Source organism: Pteropus alecto, unplaced genomic scaffold, assembly GCF_000325575.1.
Source record: "Pteropus alecto unplaced genomic scaffold, ASM32557v1 scaffold182, whole genome shotgun sequence".
Taxonomy (NCBI): domain Eukaryota; kingdom Metazoa; phylum Chordata; class Mammalia; order Chiroptera; family Pteropodidae; genus Pteropus; species Pteropus alecto.
Window position 1 is genome coordinate 2945689 of NW_006433946.1, and position 22447 is coordinate 2968135.

The window sequence follows — 22447 nt, forward strand, 5'->3', positions numbered from 1 at the left end:
TAGGAAAAGGGGATCAAATACATGGTAGCTGAAGGAAACTGGACTCTAGGTGGTAAACACAATGAAATATACAGATGTCAAATTATAATGTATACCTGAAAATTATATAATTGTATTAACCAATGTTACCTCAATAAACTTAATAATAAAAAAAGTGCCAAAGCCTCAGTGTTTACCTGTGATCTTTAAATAAAACAGTTATAAAATGTAAAAAAAAAAAGACAGTGTACATTCCCTGTCATGACTGATTAAGACGAAAATAAATATTGAAAAGGCTGCCAAGCTATTTGTCCAAAAATAAACATATATTGTGAAGGAGAATTTTTGCAATTTTTAGTTGTGATCTCCATGTTACTATTCACTTTTTCACTCAACAAATATTTATTGAATTCTATAAGAGCTGTCTTGGGCCTTAGAGATAATTGAGCGGTGGACAAGACAAACAAGTTTCAAACATTTTTCTCTTATGGGGCTCAATTCTAGGGGGAGGAAACCAACAATAAACAAGGAAACAAACTCATTAAGTAAATTTATTTGATGATGAGTAACATGAAAGAAACAAAAGAGGATGACCTATTTATCAGGTATCAACACCTGATGAAATTATTAAACCCTGGATTTTGAGGGTTTTGACACAGCAGAAGCTTAGTTCTCATTCATGGAACATCCAGTTAGAAGGTCTTAATTGGTAGCTTTTCTTCTTGGAGTGGTTCAGAAACCCAGGCTCCTTCCATTTGTGCTCCTCTATCTTCCAGGGCCCCTGTGCCTACATTCCAAAAAATAGGCAAAAATAAAGAGCTTAGAGGATTGTGTGGGATATTTTCAGAGTCAAGGCTGCATGGGACTTATTTCATAATTTCACTGGGCAGAGCTCAGTCACACGGCCACACCTGACCTCTAGTCTGATGGAGTGCCCAAGAAGAAAATGAAAGGGGTTTCATAAAATGTCTGCAACTGTATGAGTAAGTATCAGAGTAGGGGCAAGAATATTAGATCTCGGACGTCACGGAAAAGAATGAGTTTGAGTTGAAAGCATGATGGGAAGAAGGACAAGGGCATGCCTCTAGCTACATGAAAACATGCAAGGTAGAGAAACAGGAAATATAAAGGCAGGAGCATGGCAGGCCTGTTAGAAGAACAGGAAGGTAACTGTGACAATATTATGGTTTATATTTATATTTACTTATGTATTTATTCTGACAGGAAACAGAAGGTTGCCTGATCATAGGTCAGACCATTTATTTACTCACCAAGCAGTTTGTGTTGATTTGCCATTCCCTAATTTCTCATGGGGAGAAGCAGTGATAGCCAGGTATATATACCCTGTAGGTACAGTGAGTTATATACTATGAAAAGAGATTCCCAAATTATGAAATTCAGAGCCCTTCTGCCTGTCTGGAGTAGGAGGGTAGGGAGAGAAAGAGAGAAAATTTGGAGAGCGAGATTGAGCAAGAGAGAGAGATAGACAGAGAGACAGACAGACAGACAGACAGAGAGACAGAGACAGAGACAAAGACAAAGACAAAGAAAGACAAAGACAAAGACAAAAAAGAAAGAAGGAAGGAAGGAAGGAAGAGAAATTGAGTTTCGAAGTATAAACAGTTCTCTGAGAAGAGAAAGGGGAAGGCTTCTAGGCTTGCAAGCTTGCAACCCCTGGAAAGTAAACAAACAAACAAAAAACAAATGCCTCAGGGGGAGGTGCCCCTGAATCTCTCCAGAGGTCTCTATCTGTAGAGTTGCAATTGAATCATCCTTTAACTCAGGGATAGTTGTTTTTGTCCAGAAAGCCTTGACTGTAGAAACATGAAAATATTCATGGATATTGAAAATGTTCATATATGAGAAGGGAGAATGGTAAAGGATGAGATACGATGTCAGATAGCCAGATAGGAGCCAAACAATGTAGAGCCTTTGGACCTAACTACAAATAATAATTGTTTGAATGGCTGTAAGCAGCAGCATGGTATGATTTGATTCAGGTTTATTGATCACTCCAGTGGCTGCAAGAGAAATGGATGGGGAGTGGGGTGACAGTAGGAGCAAGCAGATCAATAAGGATGTTTCTGCTGTCCGCATGCTCCATATGACAATGTCCTGCACTAGAGTGGTAATGATGGAGAGAGACAGAGGTGGGCAGAGTAGAGCTGTATGTTTCAGAAAGAAGAGATGTACTAGCTGAGAACTGGTAGGGTCGGGGGAAGAGAGGTATTCTAATTCTTAGGTGTTTGATTGCCTTGGTTTTTTGTTTGAGCAATTGGCGATGCCCTTTATTCAGAGGGAAAGATTTGTCAAGGGTCAAGATGGGCAACTGGGAAGTTAAAAAGTCTGCTTTTGCATATAATGCCTGACATGCTATATCAGACAAGTCTGTTTTTGCATATAATGCCTGACATGCTATATCACCAGCAGGAAAGAGGGCGCAAACCCAAGTTGTATGTTTACTGAAGTGTGAATAGGGTTAAGGGACCAAATACAGCACTGAAGGGCTAGCAACACTGGAAAGCCATTACTGCCCCTCGGTCTGAAGGGCCTGGAGAAGGAGGGCATTACTGGACACATGTGAGCTGTTGCCATGGGAGAGAACCAGTACAAGAGGAGTTGTGCAATTGGGTAGAGGACAGGGCCACTGACCGAATCACTACTGAACAGGAAGGGAGCTCAAGTGGTTATTTATCTGTCCTCGATGTCTTTCTGTTCTACCATGTCCTGCTAATGCTTTCCTCTGGCTCAGTCTTACCAGAGGACAGGAGGCCTGAGAGCCCAAAGCGATGTGGTTAGCAGGACATGGAGCAGGGCAGCGCCTCATAGGGAATGAATCTGAGGGACAAACAAGAAACAGCACTGATGACTCTAAGGCTCTTTCCTGAGCTCATTAAAGAGGCAAATAGATGGCTAAGGGTGGAAACATTGATTTCAAAGTCATCAGCATTTCAATGGTTTATGTCTCAAGTTAAGAGCTAATATTCTTTAAGCTCTTACTTTGTTCTAGGCACTCTACCAACATTTCACATGCATTTAATCTCATTTAATTCTCAAAACAAACCTATAGGTTAAATATTTTACCTCTCTGGACACAGTACTGTTATTTAACCTATAGGATTGTTTTGAGAATTAAATGAGGCAACTGAAGCACAGTGAATGAAGTGAAGCAATTTGTTTAAGGTTACACGGCTATTAGGAAACAATTTCAAGAATTAAATCCCAGACGTTTCTATCCCCAGGGCCAGTGATAGAAACCATTATTGCACGCAGCTTCTCTGAGAGAAACAAATACTGGAGCAATGACATGTTTGGTCACACGATTTTTTTTTTATAAGACTCTTTCCTCTTTTTCACTTTTTCTACTTCTTTGAAATAAAACGATTCTGACAAGATTTCATCAAAGAAGATATTCCAAATTTTAACGTCCCAGTTTGGGTATTGCTTTTGATTAAGGCTGTTTGCAGACTAGCATATTAGTAACCTACATATTCTCTATACCACAAAAAGAGTAGATTCACTTTTATCTTGGGAACAGAGCTAGATGGAAAAAGCTGTTTTAACTTTTCCTAATTCATGAAACATTTATCTTCAAGTCAGGTTTTGTTACAGCAGCATAAATGTGTTCCGTCAGCATTTCCATTATTACCTGTATTTCCAGGGCTTTTCAAGGGTGCCTTAGAGATTCCATTTTGAATTAAAACGTGGCATTCAGGATTTGAATCAGGAAACTCCATTGTTCTTACTAATTAACCAAATAGTTTAGAGGTTCACAATTTAGAAGAAGACCAAATGTAAAACTTTTATTAATGCAAAAAAAAAAATATTTTAAGGCAATTTTGCTAATTTAAATAGATTTTTAAAAATATTAACACTAACTATACAAATAAATGTTATATAACTCTATATGATGTTAGTTCTCAAATAAAATTAACCATAAAAATTCCTAAGATTATAAATGCTAATTATAACATTTTATACTTTACCATTTTGGCTTTGTAATTTATTTCTACTTTAGGTGTTTGGGTGATTTAGGTATTTGAAGTTCTCAATATAACTGGTGTTGTAACAGTATCAAGATATTGAAACAGAATGACATGGGCAGGGTGGATTCTGAGAGAGTGCCAAATTGTTCAACATATTTTTATGAAATTTAAATTCACGTCAGTAAATTTTGCCTTCTGTGAAAAGGTATTAATAGCATGTATTAATTCTGTAAATAAATATTTGAAACAGTTTGCTAAATGCAATGGTGAGGGCTAATTAGAGCCTAGTTGTAAAGCCTTGCCAACTTTGCATAGTTCCAAAATATTTCATGAATGTTCTGTAAATGAGGGGCATGACGAAGACTAACTTTAATATCTCTTTTTCATAGTTTTTTCTGTAATCTATCTTCCAGCCTGAATGATTTAGGACTAAGTAAATACAAGGTAGTGAATGAGAGTAGATGAATCCTTTTGAGTAAACCTATTCTCCTCCTGACTGACTGACTTCTCTCCAGCCAACTTGGCTCTTTGCTATTCCAAAAACATACCAGGCAAATTCCCACTTTCATACATTTTCTCCAGTTATTCCTTCTTCCTAGAATGCTTGTTCTCCAAGTATCTGCTTGGCTAACTCCCTTTTCATCATCAGTCTTTGTTCAAAACTTACTTTTTGAATGTGGTCACACCACACCGTTCTACCTGGTAATTTGATTTGTCCTTAGCATCTCAGTCCCAAAACTCGTGAAACCCCTGACTTATCCTGCCTGACTTTTATTATTTTCACAATACCTATTGTCTTCTAACTTACTTTGTACCTTTTAAAAATGTCATTCTCTTCCTCTCCCCCTAAAATGTAAGGTCAGTGGGGACAAGTTCTTTATTTCATTCACCTAGAGTTGTGCCCAACATATATTAATTGCTCAAAAATATTTGTTGAATTAAATCTGAATTTCAGCCCATAACAAAATCTACAAACAATGTTCCAAGTACATATTTCTCTGATTCTACAGAATTTGAATTATTTCCCTAAGATAATTAAGAATGCCCTTTGAATATATGGGTAAAAATGATAAGCCCCACGTTTAAACCCCCTTTGTAATGTGTTATGGGCCATTTTTCTTGGACTCATTTAAAGTGAAGCTTGGAAATTTTTGCGGTTACTTTTTGCTTTTGTTTGGAAATGATGATCTAAATGAATAGATGTGAAGTATTGATTTTCACAAAACAAATGATTATTTTGTGTTAAAAATATTATGTACATGTTTTATAACATTTTTATACATGTGATGATTTTGGTGCCAAACCAAAAATTCGAGAATTAAAACATGATCTTGTAACTAAAAACAGAAAAGAAGAAAGAACTCCACATTCCCAACAATGGCAGAAATCATGTGCTGAAAATAAGAGCCTTCTAGAAGGGCTTCACGACTTGTCCCCATGGCTTGAAAACTATGCTATTTGCAAAACGCAGTCTTTTGAGAGTTCACCACCAGTCCAATGGTATAAAAGCAAAGGTACAAGAATTTCCACGTGGTTACGAGCCCTGTTGGCACACTCATCAGCACAGCTCTGCTTGATTCCAAATGGTAGCCGATAGAAAAGTTGGCATTTTCTGTCAAGGGAATGTATTAATTTTATAATTGGACTAAAACATTACTTTAAAACAAATACAATGAATTATCCTTCAGTTTCTTTACATACCATGAGTGGAATTTATTTGATTTTATTTCTCCTTTGTCTTTCTAGGGTAAATGTGAGCAATCACTTTATGGTCACATGCATTCTATCAACGATGCCACCTTCACACCTAGGGTGAGTTCTGTTCTCCCAATAATTTTTCTTTAATTCTTCATATACAAATTCATTGTAATGAAACAAAGTCCCAAGGGAAGATAGTAAGTTATCAGGGTGAGTAGGAGAACAAATTTGAGACTTAATTATGGTAACAGAAAAAAATACAGATAGTATAGGGTTGCAGAAGTTTAAAACACACACACAGACAATATACAGTGGTAAGAACAGTGAGGAATTCTATTGTACTTAACTCCATTGAAACTCATTTTTGAAATCTTCTTGTCTAATTTGGGCTTCAAGAAAATAAGTGAGACATAGACTTATAAATATTATTAATTTTGAATCATAAAAATAATGAAAATGCTTGAAAGAAAACACAAGAATAAAAACCATTAAAGAAGTGAGGACTTTCTTCTGGTTAGAACAAAGCAATCTTGAATTGACAGCTTTTTAATTCATCATGGAAAGATTTTAAATATGTCTTTCTTCACATAAACTGATGACAAACCAAAACTGTCTACAATCTGAGGTATTCAGATATTAGGATGATTTCTCCAGCAATGAAAATTGTTAAACATTGCTTCAAGTTGCTAAGCTAATTGGGGTTATATTTAAAAGGGTTCAGATAGTAATCATGGAAGGATGATTTAAGTTTGTTCCTTCTCAGATAAAAGCAATTTGACAAGACAGATGACCTCTCAAGTCTTTTCAAACTCTATGATTTAATTATATCTAACATTTTAATTTGTCTCTAAGTTCCCAGTAGAGTGTGAATCTTAATTCTATATCCCTCTTATTTTCCAATTAGCTAAAAAGAAGTCTAATAGATTCCGTACATCTAATTTCAAAATGACAGCATAGTCAAAATTCTGTTACTATCATGGTGTTATTATTTTTCTATAGAGGAAAAATGCTCACTAAAAATTATTTCTACTAAGTAATGTCGTTTGCTCCAGCTGAAATTGTGCCGGTGTTATCGTCAGTCCTAGAATGTAAATGATGGGCTCAACTACAATTATATTCTAACGAAGTCATCTTAGTAAGAAATTTCCATTCGATTGACTCTATTAAGCCAGTATATTATGGGTTAGTACTAGATACCAAGCAAAGTTTTTTTTTTCTTGCAGATTATGAAGTCATTTAAGCACTATGGGCTCATGTAATACAAGATATTTATGCCAAAAATCTATTAAATGGCTTATAGATTTATGTACCCTAGGAAAATTAAATGGAAGCTAAAATGAAGTAAACTAACATTTTATAAGTTAGGTATTTTATTTTGGTAAGCAATATCATAGCTGAAAAAGACACACCATTTAACATCCCAAATAGTTAAATTAATAAAGATGGAAATAACTAACTTAGATTTACTGAATCAGCAATCAAGGGAGACATACATTAATTATGCATATTTCAAAGGCGAAATGATGCATATGAGGTCCAGGTGTCCGGTATTAAAGTAGCTAACCTGTTTTTGCTTATATACTTTGTTCATACTAAAATGACTATTACAACACAATTCCAAATCAACATCACAGGGTCTCACTGAATTTTTCCATTAATTTATCTCCTCTTTTCTGTAAAGTTAATAACTGTTAAGGAAATGAGATTTTGTTATGATAAATGACACCCCTAAGTTAAATTTTCGATCATGTATGTCAATTGTTTCAAAAACTGTTATATTTTGCATACCTGCTAAGGAATGTCAAGAGATTGGGTGGCAGAAGTGAATGAAAGAACAAAAAGACTCTTAGGGATCTCTTGAGGACATGGCATTGTGACACATTTCATGTTTAAACAAACTATCAGACAAGGTTGTGATAATAAATGCATTATAAGGTATATATATGGCAGACAGAGATTTGAATTACTTAGTATTAAATTTGCTAATTATTTGATACCTTTAGGAATATGCATTCAGGTTACATTACTAGCTAAAAATGCATTTAGCTATTTGTGTAAACATAATTTTAGGAAAATTCTACAATTTTAGATTTATAAGCAGAAATCACAAATGTAAAATTCAGTGTTATCTACCTAGCAACCAAGAATGACAGAAACAAATATACGACATATGATATTTATGTATGGTCTTGAAAAGCTATGTAAAGTTAATTTTATTTTTATGTTATGTAGTATTAGGGCTCTGATGTCTTTATTTCTTACTGATTTGTCTAACAGAAGTAGGCATTTATTTAAAATCTCTTTTTAAGTAATCTGTTAATGAAATATTTTAAGGAGCTATGAAAATTTTTTACCAATTCTATTTTGTAAAGCCAAACCAAAAATAAAAAAAGAAAGCTGACGGTTATTGCTGGAAAAATGTTAATAGATACAGACGATTCAATGTAAGTTAAAAACAAAACAAAACAAAACAAAACTATGTAAAAAACATAGCAAGAAAAGGAGCAAAGCGTGCCTATTCGAGAGTCTTCCCTGCCTTCAATTTTGCAGGAAGTTGCTGTGTCTCCCCCGTGAATTCAGGTGCACATTATAAATCAAGTCTATTAGAATATAATTTTATCTTTCCTTCTGAGTATTTACCTTCACTTCACACATTTGAGCTAGGAATTTAGTTTCAACTCTTTGATTGTTGAACAAAGTTAGAAGACTGTGTAAGATTGAAGATAATTCTAGGTTTTCACTAGCTCGTGAAAGAGAAGGCTTTAGACTAAGTCCTGTTCTCACTTCTAGTTGACCTTTTGGATTAATTTAAATATTATATTGATTTTTTTAACATAGGAGTGTGTGCCTTTATTGCAACTAATTATATAAATATGGATATTCTGATTTCAAAATGGATACCACAGAATATTGCCTTAACAGAAGAGAAGTCAAATTCTAACTCATTTTCCATCCACTGAAGCTATAGCTGTCATGAATAAGGGTGAAGGAAAAAGAAGCCTGTCAGTTTTATCTTTACAGCACTTGGAAGTTTTAAACAGATAAGAGGGAAAAGGGTTTGATAGGAATTTTTAGCAAGGAAGACACATACTCCAACTGTTTGGCTTTGAGTCATGTGGGGAGTAAGAGAACTAATTTCCTGTTTTAGAAAACAAGAAGGGAAGTGGTCGTTGTGGGTGATATTCAGGTCACAATTTAAGCCAAGAATGTGAAAGAAGTTCTTAGAGGAGAGAATAGTATGAGAAGGGAATTGGCTCATAATGTATATGAATCACTAGAGGATGGTGGAAGAGTATATAAGAGATGAAAAGGGTAATGGGATCAGATTCAGGGACAAACACAATTCTTTGGAGGTGAGAAGCTAATAAGGGAAAATATGCTAGCTTAGATATTTATCGATAACAAAAATAAATATAAGAATCACATTCTTTATGGCAAAATGGCTATAGAATCAAAATGAACTATTAAAAAATCAAACGCTCATAAAACATGATGTTATGGGAAAGAGATTAAGTCCACTCTGCATTTCCAAAAACCTTACCCAGCACTTCCTACCCATAGATATCAGAGGCTGTGATAAGGAGTTTAGTGAGGAGTTGCCCCAGGAAGTGTGATCTGAGTCAGCTCCAACTCAGCGATCATCGAGAAGAGTAGACCTTTAGAATTAAGTCAGGGGTCCTGAATCAACGAGACGTTTTAATCTCAAAATGTGCCAGAATCCCACTGAAATCCTAAAGCAGATTCACTACTGAGAACTTCCTAGTGAGTCTCCCTCATTCTTTGAAAACTAGAGTTTCTGAATCACTGGCTTTCTCTATCTGTATGGCCCACGCAGCACTCTGACCACTTATTTCCTTGACCACTTTTCCTCCATCACCCTTTTTCTCCTCGGCTACATACTCCTAAAGTCAAACTCTGAACACTTAGTCATTAACTATAAATACATCACTTCCAAAATCTCAATTTCAAGCACTGCTTTTCAGAACATACCTGTCTGTGTCTTTCCAGCTCTTAAGTACACCCAGAACAACACTTCCACTTCATTAAAAGCTCTAACCAGCTAAACCTTTCCCACCTTATCACACGTTCTGCCTTCACTTATCATTTTACCCCAGCTCAGGTTCCTCAGTTGTTTTCCTAGCAATTCCATTGCAAAGGATTTTAGTTCAGTTTGACCTCTTTTTCTCTGTAGTGCTTATCTAGCAAATCTATATTCTTTGGCCTGAACAAGATTAAAAAGTACTGGAGAAAACTATAAGACTGTTTTTTAATTAAATTAAATTTCTGATCCTGAAGTGCAAATGACCACTCATTATTGCTCAACATTTAAACTATATTTCTCTAGTGTTTTTATTTTTCTATTCATTTAGATTGCTTTTATACTCTCCTTAAATATCCTCCCACTCTAACTTCCTCTCATCCACAAACTCACCTCCTACATCTACAACTTATTCTTTAATGAGAAAATAGAAACCATCTGAGAAAAATCCCATAGCTTCCTACCACTACATGTGTAAATGCATGGGCATCTCCAGGCATCTCCTGTGTCTTGCCTCCAAGCACCACAGAAGTGTATCAGCTGGTAAGGCATTTTGATCTTTCAGGTTGTACTGTGAATTCAATTCTTTTTTTTATCCTCTTCTTAAGTTTACATTTGCAATTAGTCCTCATCCTTACCTTTCTACAGAATTATTTCTATTTCTATATAAACAAGTTTCAAATGTTTTTCTGTTTAAAAAGTTTGACATTCTATTTCTCAATCAATTGCTATCTTACTTTTCTTACTTTCATGCACTCTTGATTTTTTCTGTAAATTTGAACTTTTTAAAAATCACTTTTAGTTCCAAATATACTTGAAATATACATGAAAAATTTGAGGGCTCTCTTTGAATTGCTGATTTGTGAAATTATTATATATTTGTCAGGAAAATTGAATTATGTCAGTTTGGGAGATTTAGTAGGACTTGTTTTCTGCCTTGTACATGATCACTTTTTAAATGGGCTTAGAAAGAATGCTGTTTGAGGGCATTCAGTTTTGTTATTTAGATAAAGATTACTGTAACTAATTCTTATGCAAATGAAACTCTCCTTTTATATTTATGTTGGAAGTTCTCCAAGTTTCTTAATTTATATTGATATTTCCTATGCTTTACTTCTTAATATTGCATACTGATAGACTTCTTCAGATTTGTTTTATAATTTGCTAAATTTTATTTGGCTGAATTTAGTTTACTACTTCATATTTCTATTGAGTTTTTACATTTCTATTACTACAGTTATTATTTATACAATTTCTATTTGATTCTTTTAAAATTTACCTGTCCTTGTTTTATTGTTTTGTTCGAGTGTTTGAATTCAGATATATATTAGGTTTTTATTTTTACTTTTTAATCCATAATCTCTTTGAATTTTGAGTTGCAGTGTTACTTCTGAATTATCTTATTCTTCCATGTTACCCAGAAATTTCCAGTATCATTTTCTTCTCAACCATTTAAATATGAACTCCAAGTCAACAACTACACTGAAATTGTTTGGCTTTTCATATCATTACATGCAATGATCATTTCTCCATTGTTATCAGACTTCACTTTCATAATCACTGAAAACATTCTTCTTGAATTCTGGAAAGCAAAATCTCCATGGTCACTGCTTCTCAAACTGCTGTGCCAGATCCTCCTTTACCGCTTGACTGCTAAATATTAAATTGTATCAAGACTCAATCTTAAATCTTATTCTCTAGCAAATTCTCTTCTTCATCTCATTCAAACCTGCGGTTTTTAATTCCGCTTAACATGTGATGATTTCAAAATAAATCCCACTCTGACTTCCAGATTCACTGTTAGCTATTTTGCATTTCGGCCTAAATATCTATAAGGTACCTTAATATGCTAAAAATGAAACTCTTGTTTTCCCTTCATCCTAACTGGTTCTTTTCTCCATCTTATCATCTTAGTCAATGCAGTCAACTTATTTATTACAGTACAGAAGCAGGAGGATCAGTTGTAGTTCACAATTGTCTTGGGGATTTTTGTCTGTTAATAAAAAAATCTGTTTACAATGGAATACAATGAAAAGGAATGAAAACAAGGACATTTTAAATCTCGTTTGACTCATCTATGGCCATGCTACCATGAACAAGCCCGATCTCATCTGATCTCAGAAGTTAAGCAGGGTTGGACCTGGTTAGTAATTGGATGGGAGACCACCTAGGAAGACCAGGTGCTGTAGGCATAAAAAAAAAATAAAATAAAATAAAAATAAGGGATTGTAAGCTGACAAGTTCCTTGCAATCTGTGAGGTCAACCAAGGGTTGCCTTGCCTTAAAAAAAAAAAAAAAAACTTGTTTGACTCACTATCTCCAACTTCTAGTATAGTTTAATTTACATATTTAATATTAAAAAATATGATGAATGAATGCAAAGTTCTGAGCAAGTGAAAGCATAAGGATTTCATTACAGTGTTTGTATCACTGCATCTTATTTCACCTATACCAGCCTTCCAAATTCTGTGGATATTGAACTGCAAGCTCAAATCAGTTAAATCTCAAGATAAATTAATAGCTCCTTATAAAGCTTATATAGGATCATAGCGTCCTATGACTTTGGAGTACTGGTACCCAACATTGGTTAGACTTGTCTCCTCCTAGTACCTTTTGAATCCAGGTGTCACCATTCACAAAATGCATAATCTCAAGCAAATTATTCAGTTCTTCTGTAAAAATTCATGATAAAAAGAACAATGAGTATTGTATCATATATGTAATATGTTTAGCAACATAGTGCCAGGCAACTAGAAAATGCTATTACTACCATTTCTACTCATATTGTTCCTATTATTATTACTATGACTACTGCTGCTGCTGCTACTACTATTACTACTACTACTACTACTACTACTACTACTACTACTGGTGCTAATGCTTTCTTTAACTATTTGTGTTATCAATAAGTAGAAGTAAATGAAAGAACACATACAAATATATAAGATAAATATCTTATATCCCATAATTTTATTTCATTTAATGTAATATCAATGTCATAAACATAAAGCTGCAGTACATATTTTACACTTTAATGAAGATAAGAAAATATAATTCTGAAACTATTTTAAATAAGATATTATGTAATTATATTAAACAAGCTAAATCTTACTAAAAAATGAATATAAGCCTCAGTAAGGATACTTTGTTTTTTCACATCGGAGCATACCATTTAATAATTAGGCAGTTAAGAGTTTTAAATTTGATCTTAGATAGGTTAATTGCTTTTTCTAAATTGCTACTATGTGGACATAAATGCATTAATTCACATTATCCTTTTTTGAAATCATTGATAAATTCCTGCGATTGCCTACTAGAAAAGTTATCCTTGCACCATTTTAGCAAAGGAAGTTCAATTCTTGATTTTCTGAAGTTTATTTATTATCTGAGATCAAACAGAAAGTACTTAGTATCAGTCTCTGGCCACTTTATATAAAGCAATACAAACAACATTTAGGTCATACAGCCATTAATCATCTGAAGGACAAATGATGTCAGGCTGTACTTATACACCAAAAAAATTTCGATTTTGTTTACTTCTTCAGTAATCCAACTTGATGTCAACTACCATTTAGCTGGGCCAATAATATTGATATTTGATGTCAGTTTTTATTCATTACTTCACCTGGATAATGCATAAGTCAAAACTTTTAGATATGTCATGAAAAATACCAAAACAGTTTGTCTATTTGAAGAAACTAGAGACAGTGACAGAATAGAAAATCGAGGGATATGTAACATGCCAATATTATTTTACATAATATTTGAATTATTTTAATGCTCCCACATACCTGAAAACTAATTTTATATCTTTTAAACTTCTCATTCTAAATGATATTTTTAAACTAAATCTTTCAGGAAATAGCCTTGCCCTAACATTTTGCAAAGAAAATAATTTCCGATAAAAAAAATAAAGAAAAGCAAAAGAAAATAATTAGTATAAACAGAAAATTAATTAGAAAATTATTTTTTAAATATAATAAATTGGTAGAGGTATTCTCTCTTTATTTCTACTTCATTTTGTTTTTTAAAATATAACACTTTAAATGACAAAGAACAGTACATTTAAGATGATATCACCCTGCCCCTAAAGTTTAACCTTCAATAATTTCTACAGTTAGATAAAGATGAATTCATGCATTTGTAATTTTCTTGATGGTTCTGTGAAAATTAAAAGCAACATTATTATGTCATATTTGTTGATGCTTCTGTTTTGACTATAAAACTGTTTCTCTTTCTATATGTATGTATGCATGTATGCATGCATGCATACATACATGCATGGATACATGCACACATATGTATGTATGTATGCATGCATACATACATATATATATGTTTATCCTCTGGATGACTTAAATTCTTTTGACATTCATGGAAAATTCAGTAGTGGACTTTCAACTTAGCAACTGTTTACTGAGCACCTTCTACATCTTAGTCTTAGACACCACTCTAAATATTGAGGGTTCAGCAATGGACAAAACCAAGTCCCGTCCTTATGGATCTTATACTCTGGTAAGAATCAGTGAAAATAAACAAGTAAACAAATCAACAGTGCCAAGAATAATAAATGTTATATAACCAGAATAAATCAGTGTAAAAAAAGAGTAATGAAGAGAGAGTTGGGATTTATAATAAAATGGTCAGGAAGGGACTCTGAATGAACAATATCAAAGAAAACCATGGAGTGATCTTAAGGAAGAACTCAAGCAGAGGCAACAGCAAAGGTCATGTTCCTGAGGTGGTAGAAGTGTGGGGTGATGGAGTAATAGTATATATGGCGTGAAACAGAATTAAGCAGGCGAAATATCTTATACCTAGGAGATAACTGTTAACTTAGACTGTTATTAGTTAAATGTGGGATGGTTGAAGCCATTTTAGAATAACCTCATAGCATTATCTGTGGCTTCCAAAATATTTATTTCTAAAAAAATACCCCCGCTATGAGAAATAGATTCTTTGGGCTCAGTAACACTTTAACGATTTTTACCCCATAGCTCTCATTTCAATTCTTGGTTCGGTAGGTAATCAATAAATATTCACTGATTAGGAGATATCAGAAAGTCACCACAAGTTAGAACAGAAGGGTATTTAAGAGAACATAGTAATGACAATACTGCGATATAATTAAATGTATTTTATACTATTGATCTTAAAATATTTTAAAATTTAATACACTTTCCAGGCTTCCCATGATTGTTCTAAGAATATAGCTGCCAAAAATAGTTCAAAATATATTTATTATTTTTATAAGAAATGATGTCACTGCTCAGAATATTTGGCCATTTAGGCAAGTGGTCTTCCAAAGCAATTGACTCATTTAAACAGTTTCAGTGCAAAAAGATGTTCTAAATAATATCAAAATATCAGTATAAAATTATACATTTTTCTCTAGTCATGATTAATTGCAGTCAGTCTAAACTTGCATGTGGTTTGAAAAACTACATGTATTAAGAAATTGTTTTACATATAAAGATTATGTCTAATGCATCATTCATTATCCCTGAATCACATAATTAGGGCAAAAAGACTTGTCACACCAATTTACTCAAAAGTATAATTACAAGATAACTTGATTATCTCCTTTAATATAATTTTCTCCACTTAATTGTGTGTTTGTGGGTGAGTGTGACCCTGTGAATCCATACCTCAAGAAATAACTGGTTGTTAACATGCAAATCTACAGGCAGAGCAGAAGAATCTGCTTTTCCTCTTTAGAAGTTTAATTTGTATACTCAAGGTGTCCCTGAAGGGAAAATGTTTTAAAAGTTACATCTCCCCTCAAATGGTCAGGAACTTCCCGTGGCAAATTTTACAATAGTCTTGGGGACCGGTATGTCAATCACCACCATGCGTTGCCTCTCACCCCACCCCAATTCAACAGCTGTATCAAAAAACTCAGCAGTTTTCTAACTAAAGAAACTTAAGCTGCTATATTTAAATTGCATTCAGAAACATAAATTTATTGTATTTTTCCTAAAGAATTCAAGTTTTCATACTCGTTTTTTTAAGAATTTGTAAATATCCCTTGACTCATTTTCAAGTAACAGTGAAGCAAAAGAACCTTTTGCTTCTAACATAAATGCTTGTTGCATCTCGATCTTTTGTTCCACCTGAGCTAGAGAAAATTAAGACCACAAAGACTCTTAAATATAGATTTTGTTTCTTTTTTATGGGGCTTCATATTGGAATTGACCGAAGGTATTCAAAATTTTCTCTTCTTAGGCTGAGGGATAGATTTTTTTTCTTAGAAATAGTTGGATTTTAGTTTACATGCCCAAATACAAAATTACAAAAGAAAATAAATCATTAAAATATGGATGGCTTTCCTATTATGTTTTGCATATCTAAAAATGGTAAAAATAGAATACGTCTTTTTGTATTTGTAACTTTTCTTTCTCCAAAGAGTATTCTGTGGATATGATTCCATATCTTTAAGAAAATATGATTGTTTCTCCAGTGGAAAAAAATCTAGAGTACTAAAAAATTCTGTGCAAACAGAAGCACAGCCTAGTATAGCAGTAGTTATTAGAAAGGTGATGAATTTTAGTTAAATATATGTAGCTTCACTCTCTAATCTATTTTTGTAACTCAGACTATAGATTTGAGGATATTTGATCCAATCACTTTAATATGGCTACAGCCAAATATAGCCTATCATCATAAACATGAACCTTAGTAATGTAAACATTATGATGACATAAACTTATGCATAAAGTATCATTTTTATGTACCTAATAGAACTGCACTTATATATTAAGAGAGAGTAAACGCATTGCAGATTATCTCAGTAATGTTATTGCAGTGAAACTATATTAATCAACAATAATTGGCCACTTTAAAAGAGACTTCTGTCAGATAGAGTAACACCTTAGGTTGTTCTCACAATAACTAAAACAGATTTAACAGAATTTGTGTGGATCTACATATAATATCTTCTGCAATGATTAAAGAGCAGAAGGACAAAGAGAAAAGGAACTGTTATTAAGAACAGTCATTAAGTTATTTCTCTCATCTTTGCTAGATGATTTGTTTTATTTCACCATGAAGTGTAAAACTACATATTTAAAAAAAACATTCTTTTATTATTAGTTTCAAATATACAGTACATTGGTTAGACATTTATATAGTATATGAAACAATACCCCTGATCACTCTTTCTCTCCTCTGGCTCTCCACCTACCCATTACCTTACTGCTGACTGCATTCCCTATGCTGCGCTACTCATCCCTGTGGCCATCTATCAACTACTAATTTGTACTTCTTTAACCCTACACCACTTTCCCCACCCGACTCTGGCCATCAGAAAATACATACATATATTTTTAAAAACTCCATCTAAGCACTTAAGAAATGATTATTTAAAAATTACTAGAAACTTGTACCTTGTACATAGTATATGAAACTGATTTAGGTAAATTTTAAAAATTTTATATTTTTCCAACCAGGAAAGAAACATATTTATTTGCCTGGATATTTTGCAGTCTGCACCTAAGTCAGCTGCTAACGTGGACATTCATGTTCCAGGCCCCTCACAGACCTCCAGTCACTGCCGCAGACTAGTGCTTCTCTAATTGTCATTCCCTGCCCTGTCCCCTTCCTTACTCTGGAAATATAAAAGGACTGATTTTCTCCCCTGATAAAGGACAACAGATTAATGAATTTAAGTTCCTGAATCATTAAAATTGACATCCCTGGTATACTACTTAAAGTGCAGTAGCAATTGTGGCTAGCTTTTACTCTTCAGGGGGTCCTGTGATCTCAGTTTTTTATGTAAATTAATGCAAAAATTGCTCCAACGGTGTCACATGCTGTTCACTTTAAACTCCAAACAGAATGTTCTATTTCCTGATTTGGTAAATAGAAAGAGCAGAATGGCAGAGTTATAAATTAACAGAATATTGGTCAAACCAGGTTTGAAAGGCATGAGAGACAGCACAGTGTATATTTCCAAGTGTGTTGAATGAAAGATTCACCTATATGTACTTTATTCTTACATATACTTATTCCTAAAATGTAAAGTTATAGAACAATACGTTTCATTTCACTTAGATGGTTTATAAATCAGTTTGAACAAGATGACTCCATAGCTCATTAAGATCTAAGATCCTATCTTATCTATTTCTGTATTGCATCTTTGCTGTCCCCCCTCCCTTGCCCCACCCTCCATCACCAGGCACTAGAGCATTCTAGTAGAGAACACTTGTCTGGTCAATATTTAAAAACCAATTAATAATTTCATCAGAGTTCTTTAAAAAAGAAATGTCTTCATCTTTTAAAATCATGTATAAATTTCTTTGTTCGGCTCATCATAACAAAAGAAAAACGTGGTAGAGGGACAGAGATGTACTATTCTAAAAAAAAAAAAAAAAAAAAAAAAAAAAAAAAAAAAAAAAAAAAAAAAAAAAAAAAAAAAAAAAAAAAAGATGAGTTTCCGCAGCTTGATTAAATGGATTAAAGAGGATTAGAAGTTTAGCAGTTGACCAATGGCTTTTAAAAGCATTTGAATGTCCTTTAATTCTCAAATTGGATCACCCATTATTGTAGGTTGTTTTAGGAAGATTATCTGTGCAGGCTTCATTCAAATGCAAATCCATATGCCATGAACGCTTTATTTAAAGATGGTCGTTGTTTAGAAGAAAATAAGTTGATGGACAGAAGCAAAGATCTCTCGAGTGATAATCATTTTAGAAAAAAATTTATGTGTGTGTAGTGTGTGTATGAATTACTCAGTTGGGTGACCACATTAATTGTGTACTTGTGTCATATTATAATTGCCTAAAGACTGGGTGAGAAGTCTATTGGCATGTTTTAATTAAATCTTATATTTCCCAGTTTAATAGGGAAGTGACAAGAAAAATTATAAAACTCTAAGCTCTTCTTATGTCTTTTATTATCTGGCTGCATTTACTAATGAGCCACATCACCCTCCCTCTACCCCAGCATCTCTTACTTTTACCCTCACCTTCTGCTATTTCCAATGTCACTATGCCAAAATCATATAATAATGTGCATCAAAATTAAATTTAAAAGCTTTGAATAAAAACCTTTCATCTGATTTACATGTGAATTTATTCCTGACTTTCTTCTTATGTATCTAATGGATTTAAAGTCAATCAGATTGAGTTTCAGATGCCAGCTACCATTTACCAGGTGTATGAATTAGAAATAGCCTCAATATTCCCGTATATAAAATGGCAACATTACCATGTATCAAATAAATTCATCAAGTTAATCCTGTTGGATGCTGGAGATACACACACACACACACACACACACACACACACACACACACACACATTCTTAAGCTTTGTTCTGGGATACTATTACATTATTTAGAAACTGTTTGGTTCTTTCAGGTCTGCTTTTAAGACTGGTTAGGTGGGACTAGAGCCATGCTCAATTTAGAGCTAATTATTTTCCCAGTATTCAAGCAAGATCCTTCTTTGTGCTGTAACCTACCTATTTCTCCCGAATCTTGAAATTTTTCAGTGTGGCTTCCGGGGCAGGCATAATTCCTAGCCTTGGTAAGGTGCCTTTTCATGTTTCCTCTTATAATTTCAGATGGTTCTTTCCAGGCCTCCAGTTAGTTTCCTCATATGCATATTCCAATCAGTACTCAGCTAAATACTGGAGGAATTTACTTTGGAAATCTCCAGGGTTCTCTCTGTGCAACTTTCTCTTCTGTACTCTGTCCTGCAAATTTGAGCTGCCTTTGTCTCCCTAGACTATCAGTTCCATCACTTCAATCTTGGGAGTCACTATGCTCTGTCTGGGTTCCCACTCCCAGAGCTGTGGGTTAGAAACTGTCAAGGAAGCATGTCACAGCAATCTTCTATGGCTCACCTCATTAGTTTCTTGTTTCTCAGTGATTATTGTCTTTTGTTGCCTGATGTACAATGTCTTACAAACCGTTGTTTCCTATATCTTGTCCATTTTTTTTTCCATGCATGAGAGTCAACCTGGTCCCTTTTACCCTATTGTGACTGGCAATGAAAGTCTTATTATCATCTGTTTTTCATTGTTAGCAATTTTAAACAGAAAGTGTACGATTATAATAATAATGGTATTCTTTATAAAATTTATAGTTTAGCTCTTCCTCCTATAAGAAATAAAGGTTGACAGCGTGTTTGTAGGAGATCTGAATTATAGTCTTAATTGGCCCACAAATTTCCTGTGAGGGCTTAGACAAGTCCTTAATTTCTCAAAACCTTTACTTTTTTAATCCATGGGAGATATTGATCTGGACAACCGTTATATTCTCTTTCAGAAATGTATTGACAATCACTAACATTTTCTTTAGAAATTGAAAAAAGCTTTTGAATTTGAATGTATCAGCTTTTAAGGGAAATAAGAAGATGTTTTCAGCATCTGATTTTTCTAAAATTTGAAGATTCCTTGTTACTCAGCCCTTACTGCAAACCCAACAACAAAACTGAAATCTTTTCTTTGACATACATAGCAATGCCAAACTGATATAATTTAAAATCATACTCTCTTCAGATATTGAGTACTGAGCTTTAGTTTTTACTCTGTATTTCTTTGGTTTATTTTTCATATTAAAAAAAAATCCTATCGCCCTACTTTGACATTACAGTATGTTACTATGTAAATATATCATGAAAGACTACTGCAATGTGACGAGCTTCATCAGAAGAAAACACTAAGGGCCTATAAGACTAAGATTTTATATGTGAATATCTGAAATAATGCCAATAATGACACTAAAAATGAAGAAACTCACATGAGAGTCAGAAAATTTATCTTTAGTGCTTTTAGAAGAGGCTCATTGCCAGAGGCATGATGCATTAATTTCATATGCCATGTTAGGAATTTTCATTTCTCCTTGAATAAAACGTTAGTTTCAAAAGGTGTCCTTAGAGTAGAAAGACTCTCAGTGATTTATTAAACCTCCTTTTTCCCTTTACCTTCATAAATGTACTAATTTTATACCATATTTGGCTGGTAGGAAGTTGGGCCAATCTGCTCTCGCTTCTACCAGAACCGTGCTCTATTTAGCACTTGCAAAATGAAAAGCATTATGCTAGATTTTGAGGGAGATTCAAACAAGTATTTAGTCCTTTTCCTTGATGAACTAAAATATAATTAAATAATCAAAATCTATACACGAAGTAGATAACTATCAATGTAGGGCAACAAATTATAAATACCAAAGATAACTAATTAAAAATAAATCAGAATATCTGGTATAATTCTTGAGAGTTCAATCACAACCATTAAGAAATGTTTTGCTCTGACTATTAACATATGGAAATAATGAATCATTAATTCATTTATTTAAATACTTATTAAGTGTATAATATAAGCCCCAAACTGAGTACAAAAGATTTAGAGCAGTACTCTCTAATAGGACAATCGTCTAACATAACTTTCTGTAATGATAGAAATGTTCTTTATCTAAAATGTTTAATATGGTAGTGACTAGCTACATGAGGAAGTTTTGATTTAACTAATTAAAATTAAATAAAATAAAAAATTTAGTTCCTCAGTTGCAGTAGTTACATTTCAACTACTCAGTAGCCACATGTATTGCACAGTGTGGGTCTAGAAGGAAAAGACAGGCATGTTTACAAAAAAATTACAATTTGTTATGTAAGTTTTATGACATCCTTCTGTGGGAGCAAGAGAAGAAATATGTTCTTATGTTCCCTAGAATACTTTAGAAGAAGTTGCATTTGGAGCAAATTTTAAGTATATTTAAATAATGACCAGAGGAAGAAATAACAAATGAGCATCCTAGTTAGTGGAGAAAAGAAGAGAAACGTGAAGGCATGGCGTATTTGAGAACTAGAAACCAGAGTAGCATGTGGGGAAGTTGTGGGAGATAACAGGCAAGAAGGAGGGAAGTCAAGGAGGGGCTCAAATTTGCATTTAGATAAAAATTACTCTGCCATTGATTTGGCAACCCCGGCATTACTGATATTATGAACCAGGGAACTTCATGTTGGGGGTAGGGAGTTGGGACAGTCCTCTACAGTGTGAGATGTTTATCAGTATCTCCGGCCTCTACCAACTGAATGCCAGTGCTCGGTGCCCCAGATGTGACAATCAAAATTATCTCTTGACATTGCCAAATATCCTCTGGGAGGCAACATTGCCATGGTTGAGAACCACTGTTGTGAAAATGACCTGCAAACCTACAGGGTTCACTACATGTGTCCACGTGTGAGGGGACAAGGGCCTGACATAAGGGATTGTGGAGGGTAGAGGCCTACTTCAACGGAACAAGATAGGAGAGAACAGAGATGGAGAATATGATAAACTCTGGTGATTGCACGCATTATGGAGTTCTTCATAGAAATGAAAAGTCAAGAGAAGGGTACAGTTTGCGGGAAAGATGAATTTGGCTCTGAACAAGCTGATTTGTGTTGTCTGTGGAATTTCTAAATGGATACATTCTGTGGGTAATTGGAAATAATGACCAGTAATTCAGAAGAGAAGTATGAATTGTACATGTAGATTTGGGAGTCATAAACATGTAGAGACTAGTCAAAATCATGAGAATGCTTCTTTTTGCCTCCATTAATTTAGATTTAATGACAACTGTCATTGTTTCCTACTGATCTCCAAATACAGCCCTAGTCAATCCTTTTTACACATAGCACCAGTTTTGTTTTGTTCTGTTTTCGTTGTTCTCATTTCATGTAAAGTCAAGGACTTTGAGTTCCAACTACACTGACCTCTTTACTTTCAGCACTTCTGCCTGGGGGCCTTTGATCTCACT

General features: G+C 33.8%; 1 protein-coding gene and 1 pseudogene across 1 annotated transcript in view; both read left to right on the top strand.

Annotated features, from left to right (window-relative positions):
- The window catches only part of SPAG16 (sperm associated antigen 16), a 704011-nt gene that overhangs the window by 485866 nt on the left and 195698 nt on the right, over positions 1–22447 (top strand). The window contains exon 14 of the mRNA XM_006908498.3: positions 5712–5777. Within this exon, the coding sequence (XP_006908560.1) occupies positions 5712–5777 (66 nt within the window). The remainder of the gene's footprint in view (positions 1–5711; positions 5778–22447) is intronic.
- LOC112477120 lies at positions 11776–11894 on the top strand (annotated as a pseudogene).